Below are 17214 nucleotides of genomic sequence, written 5' to 3'. Positions count from 1 at the left end.
ATTTCAGCTTCATACGTGTACCGGTTCTTCAGAAGAAAGTTTCTTAAGAGACCGACGAACTATAAAGTGATTCTGTATGGGTGCCGTTTCTACCGACTGCGGTATGGAATCCAACAAACTGCATTGTCGTAACGAATTATTTGTTACAACAGTAAATCGCGTAATGTAGAGTCACGTATGTACTGTTTTCGTGTCCATCAGTCTTTCTATTGGTTTGATGCTGCCCACCGCGGCTTCTTCTCCTCTCTGAAGGTCTTCAAATAAGACTAGCACTTGCGCTTTATGTTCTCGACTATTTGATTCACGTTTTCCAAACAGTGTCTTCTCCTACAGTTTTTGCCCTTTAGTACAATGCAAGTTATTCCGAGATGTCTTAAGATTCACAGGGACTGTGAAGAGCAGGCTGGTGTGGCCAAGCGGTTCTAGGCGCTACATTCTAGAACCACGCGGCCGCTACGGTCGTAGGTTCGAATCTTGCCTCGGCAATGGATGTGTGTGATGTCCTTACGTTAGTTAGCTTTAAGTAGTTCTAAGTTCTAGAGGACTGATGACCTCAGCAGTTACGTCCGACAGCGATCAGAGCTATTTGAACCATTTGACTGTGAGGACAAGAGTAGGCTAATTACACTACTGGCCATTAAAATTGTTACACCAAGAAGAAATGCAGATGATGAACGGGTATTCATTGACATGTGATTACATTTTCACGTAATTTGGGTGCATAGATCCTGAGAAATCAGTACCCAGAACAACCACCTCTGGCAGTAATAAAGGCCTTGATACCCCTGGACATTGAGCCAAACAGAGCTTGGATGGCGTGTACAGGTACAGCTGCTGTTGCAGCTACAACACGGTACCACAGTTCATCAAGAGTAGTGACTGGCGTATTGTGACGAGCTAGTTGCTCGGCCACCATTGACCAGACGTTTTTAGTTGGTGAGAGATCTGGAGAATGTGCAGGTCAGGGCAGCAGTCGAACATATTCTGTATCCAGAAAGGCCCGTACAGGACCTGCAGCCCGCATCTCGTGGTCGTGCGGTAGCGTTCCCGCTTCCCACGCCCGGGTTCCCGGGTTCGATTCCCGGCGGGGTCAGGGATTTTCTCTGCCTCGTGATGGCTGGGTGTTGTGTGCTGTCCTTAGGTTAGTTAGGTTTAAGTAGTTCTAAGTTCTAGGGGACTTATGACCACAGCAGTTGAGTCCCATAGTGCTCAGAGCCATTTGAACCATTTTGAACAGGACCTGCAACATGCGGTCGTGCATTATCCTGCTGAAATGTAGGGTTTCGCAGGGATGTCAATGAAGGGTAGAACCACGGGTCGTAACACATCTGAAATGTAACGTCCACTGTTCAAAGTACCGTCAATGCGAACAATAGATGACTGAGACGTGTAACCAATGGCACCCCATACCATCACGCCTCGTGATACGCCAGTATGGCGATGACGAATACACGATTACAATGTGCGTTCACCGAGATGTCGCCAAACACGGATGCGACCATCATGGTGCTGTAAACAGAACCTGGATTCATCCGAAAATATGACGTTTTGCCATTCGTGCACCCAGGTTCGTCGTTGAGTACACCATCACAGGCGCTCCTGTCTGTGATGCAGCGTCAAGGGTAACCGCAGCCATGGTCTCCGAGCTGATAGTCCATGCTGCTGCAAACGTCGTCGAACTGTTCGTGCAGATGGTTGTTGTCTTGCAAACGTCCCCATCTGTTGACTCAGGGATCGAGACGTGGCTGCACGATCCGTTACAGCCATGTGGATAAGACTCCTGTGATCTCGAGTGCTAGTGATACGAGGCCGTTGGGATCCAGCACGGCGTTCCGTATTACCCTCCTGAACCCACCGATTCCATATTCTGCTAACAGTCATTGGATCTCGGCCAACGCGAGCAGCAATGTCGCGATACGATAAACCGCAATCGCTGTTATCAAAGTCGGAAACGTGATGGTACGCATTCCTCCTCCTTACACGAGGCATCACAACAACGTTTCACCAGGGCAACGCCGGTCAACTGCTGTTTGTGTATGAGAAATCGGTTGGAAACTTTCCTCACGTCAGCACGTTGTAGGTGTCGCCACAGGCGCCAACCTTGTGTGAATGCTCTGAAAAGCTAATCATTTTCATATCACAGCATCATCTTCCTGTCGGTTAAATTTCGCGTCTGTAGCACGTCATCTTCGTGGTCTAGCAATTTTAATGGCCAGTAGTGTAGGTTCTTCTTGAAAAAGGAGAATTTCGTCTCTTATGCAATTCATAGTGCTTTGCAGCGCATACACGTGGATGTAAATGCAGATGTTACGAAGTGCGACTGATCTGATTCGATGTTCTCTCCATTCCGCAGATGGGCCACCGTTCTGGATACACTCGTCCAGCTACGCTGAGAACCCCCGCCTGCTCATCCCCACCAACCTGCGCTGCCCTGAAGCGGACAGGGACGCCGTGGCCGAGCAGATACGGCGCTTCTACTTCGGGGACCGCGAAATCGGACCCGACACCAAGCTTGACCTTTGCGCAGTGAGTTTTCCTCTGTTGTCAAGACACGGTCACCTGACCAACTGTAAAGCTATGTTCGACCAGGTTATAGCCTCTGGCTGCATCCTTGGAGCCGGCCACTGTGGCCGAGTGGTTCTAGGCGCTTCAGTCCGGAACCACGCGACTGCTACGGTCGCAGGTTCGAATCCTGCTCGGGCATGGATGTGTGTGATGTCCTTAGCTTAGTTAGGTTTAAGTAGTTCTAAGTTCTAGGGGACTTATGACCTCAGATGGTAAGTCCCATATTGCTCAGAGCCATTTGAACCATTTGCATCCTTGGATTTCAAAAGACAGAATTTGTATAATACACTGATTGATAATATCCTAAACCAGTAAATGATTAATGTAGAGTATCGATGTTCCGGGAATGCATTTGTCTACGTAACGTATTTAAGTGATTACGTTCCAAGATTACAGATTAATGTAATCGCGAGGTAAGCCACTGCAAGTGTGAAGCGCTGGCACATTAATAACCGGTGTAATAGCCAGAATGTTGAAGGGAAGCATACAAGCTGCATCCACCGTGCCGTACAGGTGCTGCATGAAGAATGTTCCACTCGGTCAGTCAATACGGAGACGATTAATGCTTTTTGTGGATGGTGGTGGAGTTGTCTTCTGATGATGTCCTTTTCAATTGGAGAACAGTCTGGTGATCGAGTAGGCCAAGGAACTGATACGCCCGCTAAACCCGCTGGGCAGAACAGGTAATAGTTTTGTGGAAAGCGCCAAGCGTTGAGGTCAGTTTCTGCTTCTAATTGTCATTTATCGTAATTTAATAATCCTTACAACCAAAGCGGCACATAGCCGAATCTTTACCGAATGCAACTCTTTCACGGCTGAAGGCCTCCAAAAAGAAATCTTAACAAGATAAAAATCCAATTAAGGTAGCAATAAAATAATTCCAAACCAACATACGCAAAATGCAATACAAATGGCTGAGGGCCAACAATTAAGTTCCAAGATTTTAGAATATATTACCATAGACCTTTAAAGGCAGAAGGCCAACAAGAAATCTTAAAAAAATCAAAATTTCCATTAAGACGGCAATAAAACAATTTAAAACCCCAAAAAGCGACATACGCAAGGTGCAACACAAATGGCTGAGGGCCACAATTAAATTTCAAAACTTCAGAATATATTACCATAGATTTAAAGCACAAGGTAAGCATGTTTAACAGCAAGAAATCATAAAAATCAACAAGATAAAAATCCAGTTAAGATAAAATAAAATAATTTAAAGAAGCAACATAAGCGATGTGCAATACCAATGGCTGAGCCACACAATTAACTTCAAAATTTTAAAATACAGGGTGATTCAAAAAGAATACCACAACTTTAGGAATTTAAAACTCTGCAACGACAAAAGGAAGAGCTAAGCACTATCTGTCGCCGAATTAAGGGAGCTATAAAGTTTCATTTAGTTGTACATTTGTTCGCCATTTCAGCCAATAAAGTTTTTGGTCCCTTTTTCTTCGAAGGTGCTACTGTAACTGGACTACAGTATCTTGAGATGTTAGAGAATTGGCTGTTCCCTCAGCTCGAACAAGAAACACAACAATTCATATTTCAGCAGGATGGAGCGCAACCACATTGGCACTTATCTGTCCGTAACTACCTGAACGTCAACTACCCGAGGCGATGGATCGGCCGCCAGGCAGCCCGTGACAGAGCACGTCATCACTGGCCTCCAAGAAGCCCTGACCTTACCCTCTGTGATTTTTCCTTATGGGAGTATGTTAAGGATATGGCGTTTCGGCCACCTCTCCCAGCCACCATTGATGATTTGAAACGAGAAATAACAGCAGCTATCCAAACTGTTACGCCTGATATGCTACAGAGAGTGTGGAACGAGTTGGAGTATCGGGTTGATATTGCTCGTGTGTCTGGAGGGGGCCATATTGAACATCTCTGAACTTGTTTTTGAGTGAAAAAAAGACTTTTTAAATACTCTTTGTAATGATGTATAAGGTTATATTATGTTTCTTTCATTAAATACACATTTTTAAAGTTGTGGTATTCTTTTTGAACCACCTTGTATATTACCATAATCTTTAAAGGCAGAAGGCCACAGTATTTAAGCTTGAAAGATAAATTTAAAAATTAATTTTGCAAAATTTTAAGAAAACAAACAAATAACCATAAGCCTAAAACTTAGCTGACAACAGATAATTAAACACCAGTGGAATTCAGAAAGCCTCCAGGGAGGTCGGTCTGCCCTCGTTCGCTTAAGTAAGACAGGTGGTGAGCCCAACTGTACTTGATCCGTCGGAACCCAACCAGGGGACGGCCTTCACTGGCACCGGGACAGAACCAGCTCTTACCAGGAAACACAACAGGAGACCACCAATTCGACCTCCAATGAGCTCTCGCTTGACACCACCAAAGCCGCAAATGGCGGTGGTTTGGGCTCAGTGGAATTCACGCTACAGAGCATCTGGCCCGGAGCTGTCCATGACGTAAGCGATCTTTTAACAGTTCGTTGTGTTACTGTGGTGCCGATTGCTGCTCATATTGCTGCTTCAGATAGAGGACGATGCGCTACAGTCGTACACCGAACTCGACGGTCTCCCTTCTCAGTATCGTCACTTGGATGTTTGGAGCCCGGTCTTCTTGCTACCGTACATTTCCGTGACCACTGCTGCCGGCCGGTGTGGCCGAGCGGTTCTAGACGCTACAATCTGGAACCGCGCGACTGCTACGATCGCAGGTTCGAATCCTGCCTCGGGCATGGATGTGTGTGATGTCCTTAGGTTAGTTAGGTTTAAGTAGTTCTAAGTTCTAGGGGACTGATGACCACAGCAGTTAAGTCCCATAGTGCTCAGAGACATTTGAACCATTTTTTTTTTTTTTTTTTTTGACCACTGCTGATGATGTATGGTTTGTGAGGCGTTCAACTGTGCGATTATCGGCGCCTGTACAAATTTTCAATCTTTAGACAGTCCAGTCTCGCCACTTTCACAAATGATGATGAAATGACGAGGACACAAAAAAAACCACCCAATCCCCGGGCGGAGAAAATCCCCAACCTGGTCGGGAATCGAACCGGGGACCACTGCAACCAGCAGTTATGTACAGTGTCAACATTTCTGCCAAGTCTTCCTGCAGTATCGCACAAGAAACATTCAGCTTCCGGTAGCCCTGTTACACGACCTCGTTCAAAGTCAATGAGGTGTTGATACCGGCGTCAAAGACATTCTTGACCAACATCAATTCATTACGTCCAGTCTCGTAGCTAACTAACGCTCACGGCTGCTAAAGCGTGGCCGCTCGGTCTAGGGCACGTTGTCATGGTTCGCGCGGCTCCCTCCGTCGGAGGTTTCCAGTCCTCCCTCGAGAATGGCTGTGTGTGTCGTCCTTAGCGTAAGTTAACTAAGTTAGAATAAGTAGTGTGTTAGTCTAGTGATCGATGACCTCAGCAGTTTGGTTCCATAGAAGCTTACCACAAATTTCCAAAAATTTGCTACAGCGTGTATTTAAGGCAAACCTGATTTGCATCCTTATAGTGGTGCCACTAGCGCCACTCTTACGCGACTGGAGCCAAATCTGAATAGAAGTCATCTTTCAAATGTAGAAACACGTCTACCAAGTTTGGTTTATCTTGCATATCTTCTAGGTGTTGCAATGAATGTGTATGTACTGCGACCAATTTTTCTTTTCTAATACGACTGTATGTTCCATCTCTGTCGCTCCCGGTGGGATCGATGGAGGGGTAAGTCTCTCCGAAACACACCTGACGTCGTTCGGTTACAAACTTCCGCGCGGTTTTAGTACAAACTCAGTCCGTGCTCGAAAATCTATTGTGCTATTAAACATCACTATCACTTCAAATTCCGGCAGGGTAAAATAAAACCCAGATTTTCTGCGTAGTCACAGCTGTAATTATTAATGCTCCACTTAGAACTATACACTATTGATCAATGGTATCCGGACACCTCCAAAAGCGGTGACACTTTCTGGGCAACCCACCCATCATTTTGCACGACAATTCGTGGGCGCATACAGAGAAAGCTGTGGCTGCTCTGTTCGGTCGATGGGACTGGGAAGTACTGCACCATCCACCATACTCCCCGGACGTAAGTCCTTGTGACTTTGACTTGATTCCGAAGTTGAAGGAACCACTTTGTGGCATTCGGTTCAGAACTGCTCCAGAGGGAGTAGACCGCTCCATTCGCACCATCAACAGAGCAGGCTCTGGTAACGGTGTACTACGCCTTCCGCATCGCCGGCAACGGGTTCTACACAACGCTGGCTACTTTGAAGGACAGTAACAGCTGCAAACATGTAACTCTATTGTATCGGCTGTGAATAAATAGTTGCCACTATATAAGTTACAACCCTCGTAGCTCTTAATTTGTGCCGCTCTACGCCAATCGCACCCCACAGGTTTCGGTCACTGCGCCGTTTCCATGTAACAGCGAAATCAGTTGACAGACTTTTCAGTATGATGTCACTCCTAGCGACTTGTTAAGCTTGTACGATATTGCAGTGCTTATGTTATTCTGATGACGATGCAAAGTTCCTGTTGACATGCGTGCATGTCCAAAGGAATAGGCACTGCGGCGATTCAGCCATTACGGAATACATAAAATGAATACGCAATTGCGGTTAATGACAACAATCAGTATTAGAATGGAATGACAACAATGCCTGACTTGTATTAAAATTAAAATTAAACTTTCAAAACGCTGTATAAATAACACCACTGCCAGAATGACGTCAAATTGCAATGGAGTATTATCGGAGAAGAGCGAAAAAGTATCAGAGAGAAAAATAAATAGTTACAAAATGCAACATGAGATGGCGCTGTAAGCATCATGATTTAATAGTGGTCGACTACAAATGCCAAATCAATCGTACAACAATGCCTGCGTCGACCCACAGGATAGTGTCGGTGTAGGTGACTGGGACCAACGCAAGCGTAACACCTTAAGTTGCGTCCGCCTCCGTAGCGTAGCAGGGGGCCCGGGTTCGATTCCCGGCAGGGGACTGAGTGTTGTGTGTCTTTCATCATCACTGACTCGCAAGTCGCCGATTGGCGTCACCTAGAAGTAATACGGCGGCCGAACTCCCCCGAATGGGGCCTCCCGGCGAACAATGCCATACGATCATTTCCATTACCTTAAGTTTCCTTGCGCTGCGGACTTCTTATTGTCGCGTGGTTTGGCTTCTATAGTTCTTTTCTCTTTCCTTCACTCATCGACATAAGCTACCCACTGCAAATGGCTAACCATATCACTCAAGGTAACATAATCGTAGGTCCTGAGGCCACATACCGTCAGCAATACGTAGTTCAACTACCAACTGACTAAATCCTAGGCATGAAACTCTGGCACTCCGCTTAACTCCGTCTACATAACAGGTAACTGCCCCTGATGACGTTGAATCGCGTACTGAAAGCAAATGAACGAGCACCTGCTTCCTCCTATGCGGCACTGATCCCCTGCACATCGTCTCATTGAATTCGTGCAAGGTTTCACCCTGGACAGTGGCATTTTGCATATTCTCCAACAATCTCGCCATCAACCTTTGTGGCTTTTACTCTAACAATTCCTCCTGTCTAACTTTTAAGGCTCCACCGTTCTCTTCCAATTTATCCACAAAATATAAAAACTTAACTACCTCTGGAAACCAAAAACCGTTTCAAGGTCCTAGAGACCCTAGCACCAAGAGAGAACGTAAAGGAAAGGTGGAAAGAAGTAATGTTCACGGTACTAAGTGTAGCGGAGGATATATTGGGAAGAAAGAAGGTAATGAAGAAGAGGAAATGGTTCAACAAGACATGCCAGAAGGCTACTGAGAAAAGGAAGATGAAAGAGGAGTGGCTATCCGACAGGCAGAATGAGCAGAAAAGGGAACATTTTATCAACTTCAGAAGGGAGACAAAGCGAATCCTAAGAGAAGAGAAGAGAAGAGAAGAGAAGAGAAGAGAAGAGAAGAGAAGAGAAGAGAAGAGAAGAGAAGAGAAGAGAAGAGAAGAGAAGAGAAGAGAAGAGAAGAGAAGAGAAGAGAAGAGAAGAGAAGAGAAGAGAAGAGAAGAGAAGAGAAGAGAAGAGAAGAGAAGAGAAGAGAAGAGAAGAGAAGAGAAGAGAAGAGAAGAGAAGAGAAGACTAACCAGTTTGCTAGAACAAGTTGAGGCAGAGAGCCAAAACAAGAATTCAAGGCAATTCTTCCAATACATAAAAAATCGGATCCGCAGATTTCAGAGCCCAACCTTTTTTCATTAGAGATAAGAATGGCAACGTGATAAATGACAAGGAAAGAATTGTAGAAAAATCGAAAGAATACTTCTCAGAACTATTGAATCGCCCAGACCAAGATGGGATATTACCTGCAAACACTACAGAGGAAAGGAAAGATGAAGAAGAATGGGAAGTTAGTGAAGAAGACGTGAAAATCGCAATCAAAGGACTCAGAAAGAACAAAGCCGCAGGGAAGGACGGAATAACATCATATATTGATATGGATATGGGAGAAGGAGACACTGCTAGTAGAATGGAAATTGGCTATAATATGCCCAATATACAAGAAGGGAAGCGAAATCGAATGCAGTAACTACAGAGGAATCAGCTTGTTGAATGCAACGTATAAGGTGCTGTCCATCATTATCCTCAGAAAATTGCAACCATTCATAGAGAACAACATAAAGGAGTACATAGCTAGCCTTCGACCAAACCGATCGACAATAGATCACATTTTTGCACTAAGACAATTGTTTGAAAAACATTGGAATATGATAAAGATATCTACAGTCTGTTCGTCGATTTTCAACGTGCATATGACAGCGTACACAGGAACAGCGTATACAGTGCAATGCGGGACTTCCGAATCCCTGACAAGCTAGTGAGAATGGTGCAAGCTTGTCTGGAAGGGTCAAAGGCAGCAGTACGTTTCAGAGGAGCCACATCAGAAACATTCGAGATTGAGACAGGCCTCAGAGATGGGGATGCTCTCTCATGTGTTCTGTTCAATGTCATCTTACAGAAAGTAATAAAAGAGTGTAGGCAACAGGAATGGGCTGGAGTAGAGATGGACAGTAACTTCAATTATCTCGCATATGCAGATGACAGTACTATTAAGTGAATCAAAGCGCGAGCTGAAAGAAATGTACCAGAAAATGAACAATTATGCACAGAAGATAGGGCTCAAAGTTAATCGAGACAAAACATAGTTCATGCAATTAGGAAGAAGACAAGAGCAGGTAGAATTTTTTGAGATAGATGGTAAGGGGTTCAAGAGAGTAGACCATTTCAAATACTTGGGATCTTGGTTTACCATGGACAACAACATAAAAATTGACATCAATGAAAGAATAGCAGTGGGCACGTAATGCATGCATTTCCTCAGAGAGACGCTCGGTTCTAAATCGATCTCAGTGAACACTAAGATGAAAATCTACAACACGGTGATATGCCCAGCAGTAATGTACGGTTCAGAAACATGGAGCATGACTAAACGAAAAAGGGAATAACAATTAATATTTGAAAGAAGAGTAGATATGGTGACCAGTTTTAGATAAAGGAGAATAGAGGAGAAGGAAAAACGAGGAAATCTACCTTCTGGTGCGACAACCAACTATCCTACACAAGATAAAGAGCAAAAGAATACAATGGGTGGGCCATGTAGCCCGTATGCCAGATGGAAGACAGGCGATGATGGCACTAGAGGGGAAACCAAACGCCCCATTGGGCGACCAAGGCAGCGCTGGATGGACGACTGGCGAAGGACCTAGCAGCCCTAGGAATTGAAGACACCTGGAGGAACCGAGCACAAAACAGGAAGGAATGGAGGCAAATCGTGGAAGCAGCGCGTGGTCTGCAGGACCTGTGATCGCTGAATATCTATCAATCTATCTATCTACCTGTGGACGGAACTTATTGAAAACTCACCCACCTCCTGCAAAAAGCTTTTATACGGATTTAACAAATTACTGTACTTACTAAAGCCAGATTTCCTTACTGTGTTATCTACCAAACCGTCTTCTTCCTGTTCTGATCTAAAACCAGCCCACCACAGATACAACTTGAAATACTGTCTTGCAGTTCCACCAACTGCGATCTATTATAAGTCCTATAATGTTCCAGCTTTCCAACTTGACCTGCGGATGGAACACTATCAACCAATAAATCACGACAAATATCAAGCTCTTCCAACGTCTTCTCGATGACTGGAAGTGCAGATTCTATCTCTTGTCCCTCCTTGAGCAACACTACCAGTGGTTTCAACTTGACCTCCTCCACCTATCCAACATATCCGAGACAGTACCCTGGGATTTAGCCCCTCTAATTTTAATTTTATAAATCAGTTCCTCCCTACCCAGACACTACGGTTTCGAATCAGCCATAGCTCCGTATTGTGTGTTTAAATAGTTTCCCTGCGATGCTATCAAATCGACCATACCAGTAACCATACCGATTTCGACTGTAGCGAACACACATAATCCTATAACCCAGTAACCACGCTCTGCGGCATACTGCTTGTAACCCAAGCACGAACCCATGAGCAGTTCTCGAATTTGGGGCTGGAGAATTATCCCAGTTACGATACCTTAACAACTATTTATTTCAACAACAGCCAAAATCGACAAACCACTTGAGCCACTGGGGAACACTCTAATTGCAGATATGCAAGGCTGAAGGTTATATTTGCTCCACAGCGTTCTAAAACTGTTATCTTTCACACCCTCCGACGCAAACGAATTTCAATCCACCCACTACTGCAGCCTTAACAGAAATGGTAAATATCGGCAATAGCTCCATTCAGATTACAATTCCCATGAGGACCACCAGTCTCAACCCGCAGCACCGCTAATAGACTCAAAAGCTGCTAGCGTGACCTGCACGGCACTGACATTCACATTACTACGGGGTGTTCAAAACGTCTCTCCGCAGTGCCGTATGATCGTTAGCTGCACGTGTCGTATGCCGCAGTGAATATACCGAAATGAAATACAAGTTATTAATTTATTGAATATTCATTTTTACTTACAAATTTTCACATGAAATGTTGCAACTGTCCCCCCAGTTCAATTCGTCTAATCATGTTTCCAAACTCAAGCTGTAACATTTCTTCTGTAACAGAAGCAGTGAAAGTGCATATTGCAGCTTTCAATTCATAGATGGATTTTGGACTGCTTTTATAGACAGTTGCTTTCCTGCAACCCAGAAGAAAGATTCAGGTGGTGTTAGGTCGGGCGATCGTGCAGGCCAACGCCCCTGTGAAATTATGCGATCACTAAAAACATCAGCAAGCAGTGACATTGAAACGCGAGCTGTATGCGCGGTTGCACCATCTTGCTGAAAATAACTGTTCAGTATTTCACTTCTACATCTACATCTACAAGCATACTCTGCAAATCACATTTAAGTGCCTGGCAGAGGCATCGAACCACCTCCCCAATTCTCTATTATTCCAATCTCGTATAGCGCGCGGAAAAAAATGAACACCTATGTCTTTTCATACGAGCTCTGATTTCCCTTATTTTATCTTGGTGATCGTTCCTCCCTGTGTAGGTCGGTGTCAACAAAATATTTTCGCATTCGGAGGAGAAAGTAGGTGATTGGAATTTCGTGAGAAGATTCCGTCGCAACGAAAAACGCCTTTCTTTTAATAGCGTCCAGCGCATATCCTGTATCATTTCAGTGACACTCTCTCCCATATTTCGCGATAATACAAAACGTGCTGCCTTTCTTTGAACTTTTTCGATGTACTCCATGTCCTATCTGGCAAGGATCCCACACCGCGCAGCAGTATTCTAAATGAGGGCGGACGATCGTAGTGTAGGCAGTCTCCTTAGTAGGTCTGTTACATTTTCTAAGTGTCCTGCCAATAAAACGCAGTCTTTGGTTAGCCTTCCCCACACACTTTACGTTATTTAGGGTCAACTGCCACTTTTCGCACCATTCAGATATCTTTTCTAAATCGTTTTGCACTTTGTTTTGGTCTTCTGATGACTTTATTAGTCGATAAACGACAGCGTCATCTGCAATCAACCGAAGACGGCTGCTCAGATTGTCTCCAAAATCGTTTATATAGATAAGGAACAGCAAAGGGCCTATAACACTACCTTGGGTAACGCCAGAAATCACTTCTGTTTTGCTCGATGACTTTCCGTCAATTACTACCTCTCTGACAGCAAATCACAAATCCAGTCAGATAACTGAGACGATATTCCACAAGCACGCAATTTCATACGAACCGCCTGTGTGGTACAGTATCAAAAGCCTCCCGGAAATCCAGAAATACGGAATCGTGAATAAAGAGATAGTTCTATTTCACAGGAATGATGTTTTCTAAAGCCATGTTGACTGTGTGTCAATAGAACTTAACACAAGTTCTCCTATGAATGGGTATAGAATATCACTGCAGTATTGTTGTGCGTTTATTGTTTCGATGAAAAACCCAGGCAGGCGAACAATCATACGGCATTCGTGGCTAACAATCATACAGCACTGCGGAGAGACTTTTTGAAAACCCCGTAAATGACAAGCAAAATCTGCAGCAACATCAACCAATGCAAAGGCTGCCTGGTTAATCTGTGCAGCACTTAAAATCCACAAAGATTCAATCAAAAAGTGCAACAATTGAAATGAATTCAACAGCTGCCCAGCTCATCTGAGCAGCACCTGAAACCACTGGAAGATTTACACAATAAACTGCTATAAAGCTAGCCAACAATGACTGCCCAGCTAATCTGTGCAACAGTTAAAACAACATGAAAATTTAATCACAACTGCAACAACTCAGATGAATTCAATAACTGCCCAGCTGACCCTTGCGACTCTTAAAATCACATTAACATTTGAATACAAGTGGACATACCTGTTGCTATATAGGTGGTCATAACGTTCTAGCAGATCACTGTAAGACTCCTGTATACTATTTTTGTGATCCGCTGCAGGATATTCTTGTACCAGAGAGCAACACGCTAGGATAACACTAGATTTTTCTCTATGAGTTACGCAAGGTGCCCTGTCCATGAGAGGCGTGAGACCATTATCATTCCTAGAAACGTAATTTCACTTTTCACAGGAAGGTTATGTTCCATCAGTTTTGCGCACGGTAGTTACCAACATGTAAAATGGATAAGAAATGCAAAATCAAGACTGGCAGTTTCCATCTGACGAGCGAATTGATCGTGTTGCTGAAAAACAAATTTACGGATACCAGTTGCTCAATGCTGTCGTCTGTTTCGAGTGCACATAAGACTGGACTCTTGCTACAGGTCGGTCGGGGGGCCTGAATATTGCGTAGTGAAATGCCGAACTGGTCGCAAAAACAAATTACGTTCGACATACAAATGGCTAAGACGTTTTTGATGTTACGTTTTATACTGAACAGGTAAAGTCCCTCAGCCATCCTGTACAAAGATGGACTCACAGAGACTTGTATAATCGATGTTCACAAAAGTGCTACCATGAGAAGAGGGAGGATTTCGGAACGGAATGTTGACTGCAGACGAGACATGGGTGAAGTACTTGAAGTCCAATACTAAAGAACATCTAAACAGCAGATGGTCACTCATTCTTCCAATAAGCCTGAACAAGTCAAGCAGACGCTGTCAAAACGCAGCAGTATCTTGGGATGGCAAAGGTATTTCGGCAACAGATTTCGTGAAAGTAATATGTGAGAATACTCGTGCTGTGACATAAGAGGTTCATTGTGAGACATTTACGAAACTCCGAAGGTCAATGGAAAAATAACAGTGCAGGATGGTTACCGAGAGGAAATCATTCTCTGACAGGAAAATGGGCGACGCCACACTGCATAACGGACGAAAGAAAAATTTAAACGTTTTAGCTGGGAGTTTTTCCAAAAGAAGTCTGTCTGTATCAAACGCAAGCCGCCATTTGAGAATGAAAAAACGTCCACGTGGAGTAGAGTACTGTTGGGAAGTGAATCATGGAGTGCAGGGAAACGAAAATAAGAGAAGGTTGAGGTGCCGTATTTGCCGTGGACTGGTGAGACATGAAATGACGAAGCGCTCCACAGAACGGAGGAGGCAATAAATATGTGGTAAATACTATCTAGAAGAAGAAAAATAGTCACTGGATAAGTATTAAGACATCAGGGAACGCTATGGTACTGGAGAGAGCCGTAGATGGCAAAAATTGTACAGGAACACATATACAGGATTGTATATAAAAAAAAAGTGTACGCTTATTGCAAGAGGTATCTTTGGCACGAGAGAGGAACAGTCTTTTGTGGACAATCGACAGTGGGTATAAATTTCTGGAGGGATGTAATTTTCCTGCAGAGGCTCTTTCTGTATTGAAATAATCAGTTTGTTTCATGCTTACAGCTTTTCCTCATGCTGCAGGTAACAGTGGCCTCACAAATCTTTATCATTTAAAAGAGAAGTGGTTCAAGACACCAAGGTAACATATACACCGATGAGCCAAAACATTATGACCACCCGTTTGATAGCGTTTTGGTCCACTTTTGAAACACGGTACAGCGGCGATTATGATTGACATGGGTTCTACAAGTCCTTGATAGATTCCCAGAAGTAATCATCTCGTCTACTTACAGGTCACTAAACTCCCACAAATTACAGAACGGTGGTTTGTGAGCACACAGCTGGCGCACGATACGTTTACCAATGGGTAGAGATCAGGGGCGTATGGTGGCTGTCTGTACGGTGGTCATGTTATATTGATTTTTGTATGTTATCGATGTACATGTCAGAGAGAGAGAGCAGTGATGCTGTAAATAAATCTTTGGTCTTTTTGTGGCACAGTCTTTGCCTCTGCGCATCTCATACGTTCTTAGTTGAAGTATGATAGGTGATGTGCGTCTTCAGTAGTATTGCGTTGACTTGTGATTGCCCAGTTAGATGAAGAAAGATTGATTGTAAAGGACAGCAAGGATGAATAATGTGGTGTCACCGCCAGACACCACACTTGCTAGGTGGTAGCCTTTAAATCGGCCGCGGTCCGTTAGTATACGTCGGACCCGCGTGTCGCCACTATCAGTGATTGCAGACCGAGCGCGGCCACACGGCAGGTCTAGTCTAGAGAGACTCCCTAGCACTCGCCAAAGTTGGACAGCCGACTTTGCTAGCGATGGTTCACTGTCTACGTACGTTCTCATTTGCAGAGACGACAGTTTAGCATAGCCTTCAGCTACGTCATTTGCTACGAACTAGGAAGGCGCCATATTCAGTTACTACGAATGTATTCTGAACAGATAATATTGTGAATCATGTACCGTCAAGAGCGACGTTCATCATTAATAGATTAAAGTTAAGTATCAAACTAATTATGTCCGCTTTCTGATTTCTAATTCCTTGTTATGTTCCAGACCTCACCTCCGTATAGTTCTTCCCTCCTCACGCAAGCCTGCGTGAGCTAAAACGCGTGCATTTCGGCCTCCTTTCGTAACACGGTGTTGGCTCTTCTGCCAACACAACAAATAAGATGCATATGTTAGAAAGCGAAGAGAAAATAAATTTTGAATAATGTAACTTTTGGGCAAGAATGCAGTACTGCGCACATAATTTGTAGGAATGATTGTCAGTTAGGTCACTTGCTCAGAGCTGAGAGAAAGCTCACCCCAATTCTCTGAGTCATGCATTAACATATTGACTGATTAAGCTGTTTGTTTTTTTTTATAAAAATACTGTGTTAACATTGTACCCTTCTTAAATCATTGTTTACTTTGTTAAACACAGTACTGAAACTTTCTGGTGGGTTAAAACTATGTGCCGGACCGAGACTCAAACTCGGAACCTTTGCCTTTCGCGGGAAAGTGCTCTACCGTCAGAGCTACCCAAGCACGACTCACGCCCCGTCCTCAAAGCTTTAATTCCGCCAGTACCTCGTCTCCTACCCTCCAGACTTCACAGAAGCTCTCCTGCGACTCTCCTGGAAGGAAGGATATTGCATAGACATGGCTTAGCCGCAGCCTGGAAGGTTTCCATAATGAAGCATTCTGGAAGCATTATATTGTTCAAACCAATGTTAAGTGTGATCAAGCGAAGTTCTGCTCTGTCTTTCTGAATAAGTATTTGATTCTAAAAATAAATAATTTCATAGGAACAGTTACTCTCCCCAGCAGAGCAGCAGCGGCAGCAGCACTTGTGTGATAAACTGTAAATTAATTTACTGTTTATTTTTTGTTCACGTGCTTCTGCAAAGAAGTGAACTGTACGTATGAATTTTACTGTGTAGGCTAGTGGTTAGAAAATTAATCGTGGGTTTTTGTTTTTGTGTAAGTCTTGTGAATATCGTTGTGTATTATTCAACATGGCGGTGTTGCTGTCAGGGTTCCTCCGAGCTATAATCCGTAGGTACCGGTCATCCACTGCACTAGTAGCCCTTGGGCGGCCTGCGCGTGGCATATCATCAACAGTTCCTGTCTCTCTGTATCTCCAACATGTCCGAACGACATAGCTTTGGTTCCTTACCTTTTTTACTGTTACTGGATCACCATCTGACTGCTACATCGAACTGCGACTTGAATATACTTACTCTGGTTTACTATACTCTATTAACTGCTGGTGGGCTGTCATAATAAGTGGCTGTATCTATTACCAAAGCTGACGTTATTCTTTAATTAATTTGACTGAAGTTGCGTAATTCATAGTCACACTTTTTCTTGACAACAATAAATTTTTTGCAAAGTTTTACGTTGATGGTTTTTGGGATGGATTATAATCAGTAATGCAACATT

General features: G+C 43.9%; 1 protein-coding gene across 1 annotated transcript in view; it reads left to right on the top strand.

Annotated features, from left to right (window-relative positions):
* The window catches only part of LOC124551156 (esterase FE4-like), a 195472-nt gene that overhangs the window by 147391 nt on the left and 30867 nt on the right, over positions 1 to 17214 (top strand). The window contains exon 7 of the mRNA XM_047126123.1: positions 2354 to 2526. Within this exon, the coding sequence (XP_046982079.1) occupies positions 2354 to 2526 (173 nt within the window). The remainder of the gene's footprint in view (positions 1 to 2353; positions 2527 to 17214) is intronic.

Source organism: Schistocerca americana, chromosome 9, assembly GCF_021461395.2.
Source record: "Schistocerca americana isolate TAMUIC-IGC-003095 chromosome 9, iqSchAmer2.1, whole genome shotgun sequence".
NCBI classification, from domain to species: domain Eukaryota; kingdom Metazoa; phylum Arthropoda; class Insecta; order Orthoptera; family Acrididae; genus Schistocerca; species Schistocerca americana.
Note: the sequence above shows the minus strand (reverse complement) of the source record. Positions and strands in the feature narration are given on the sequence as shown.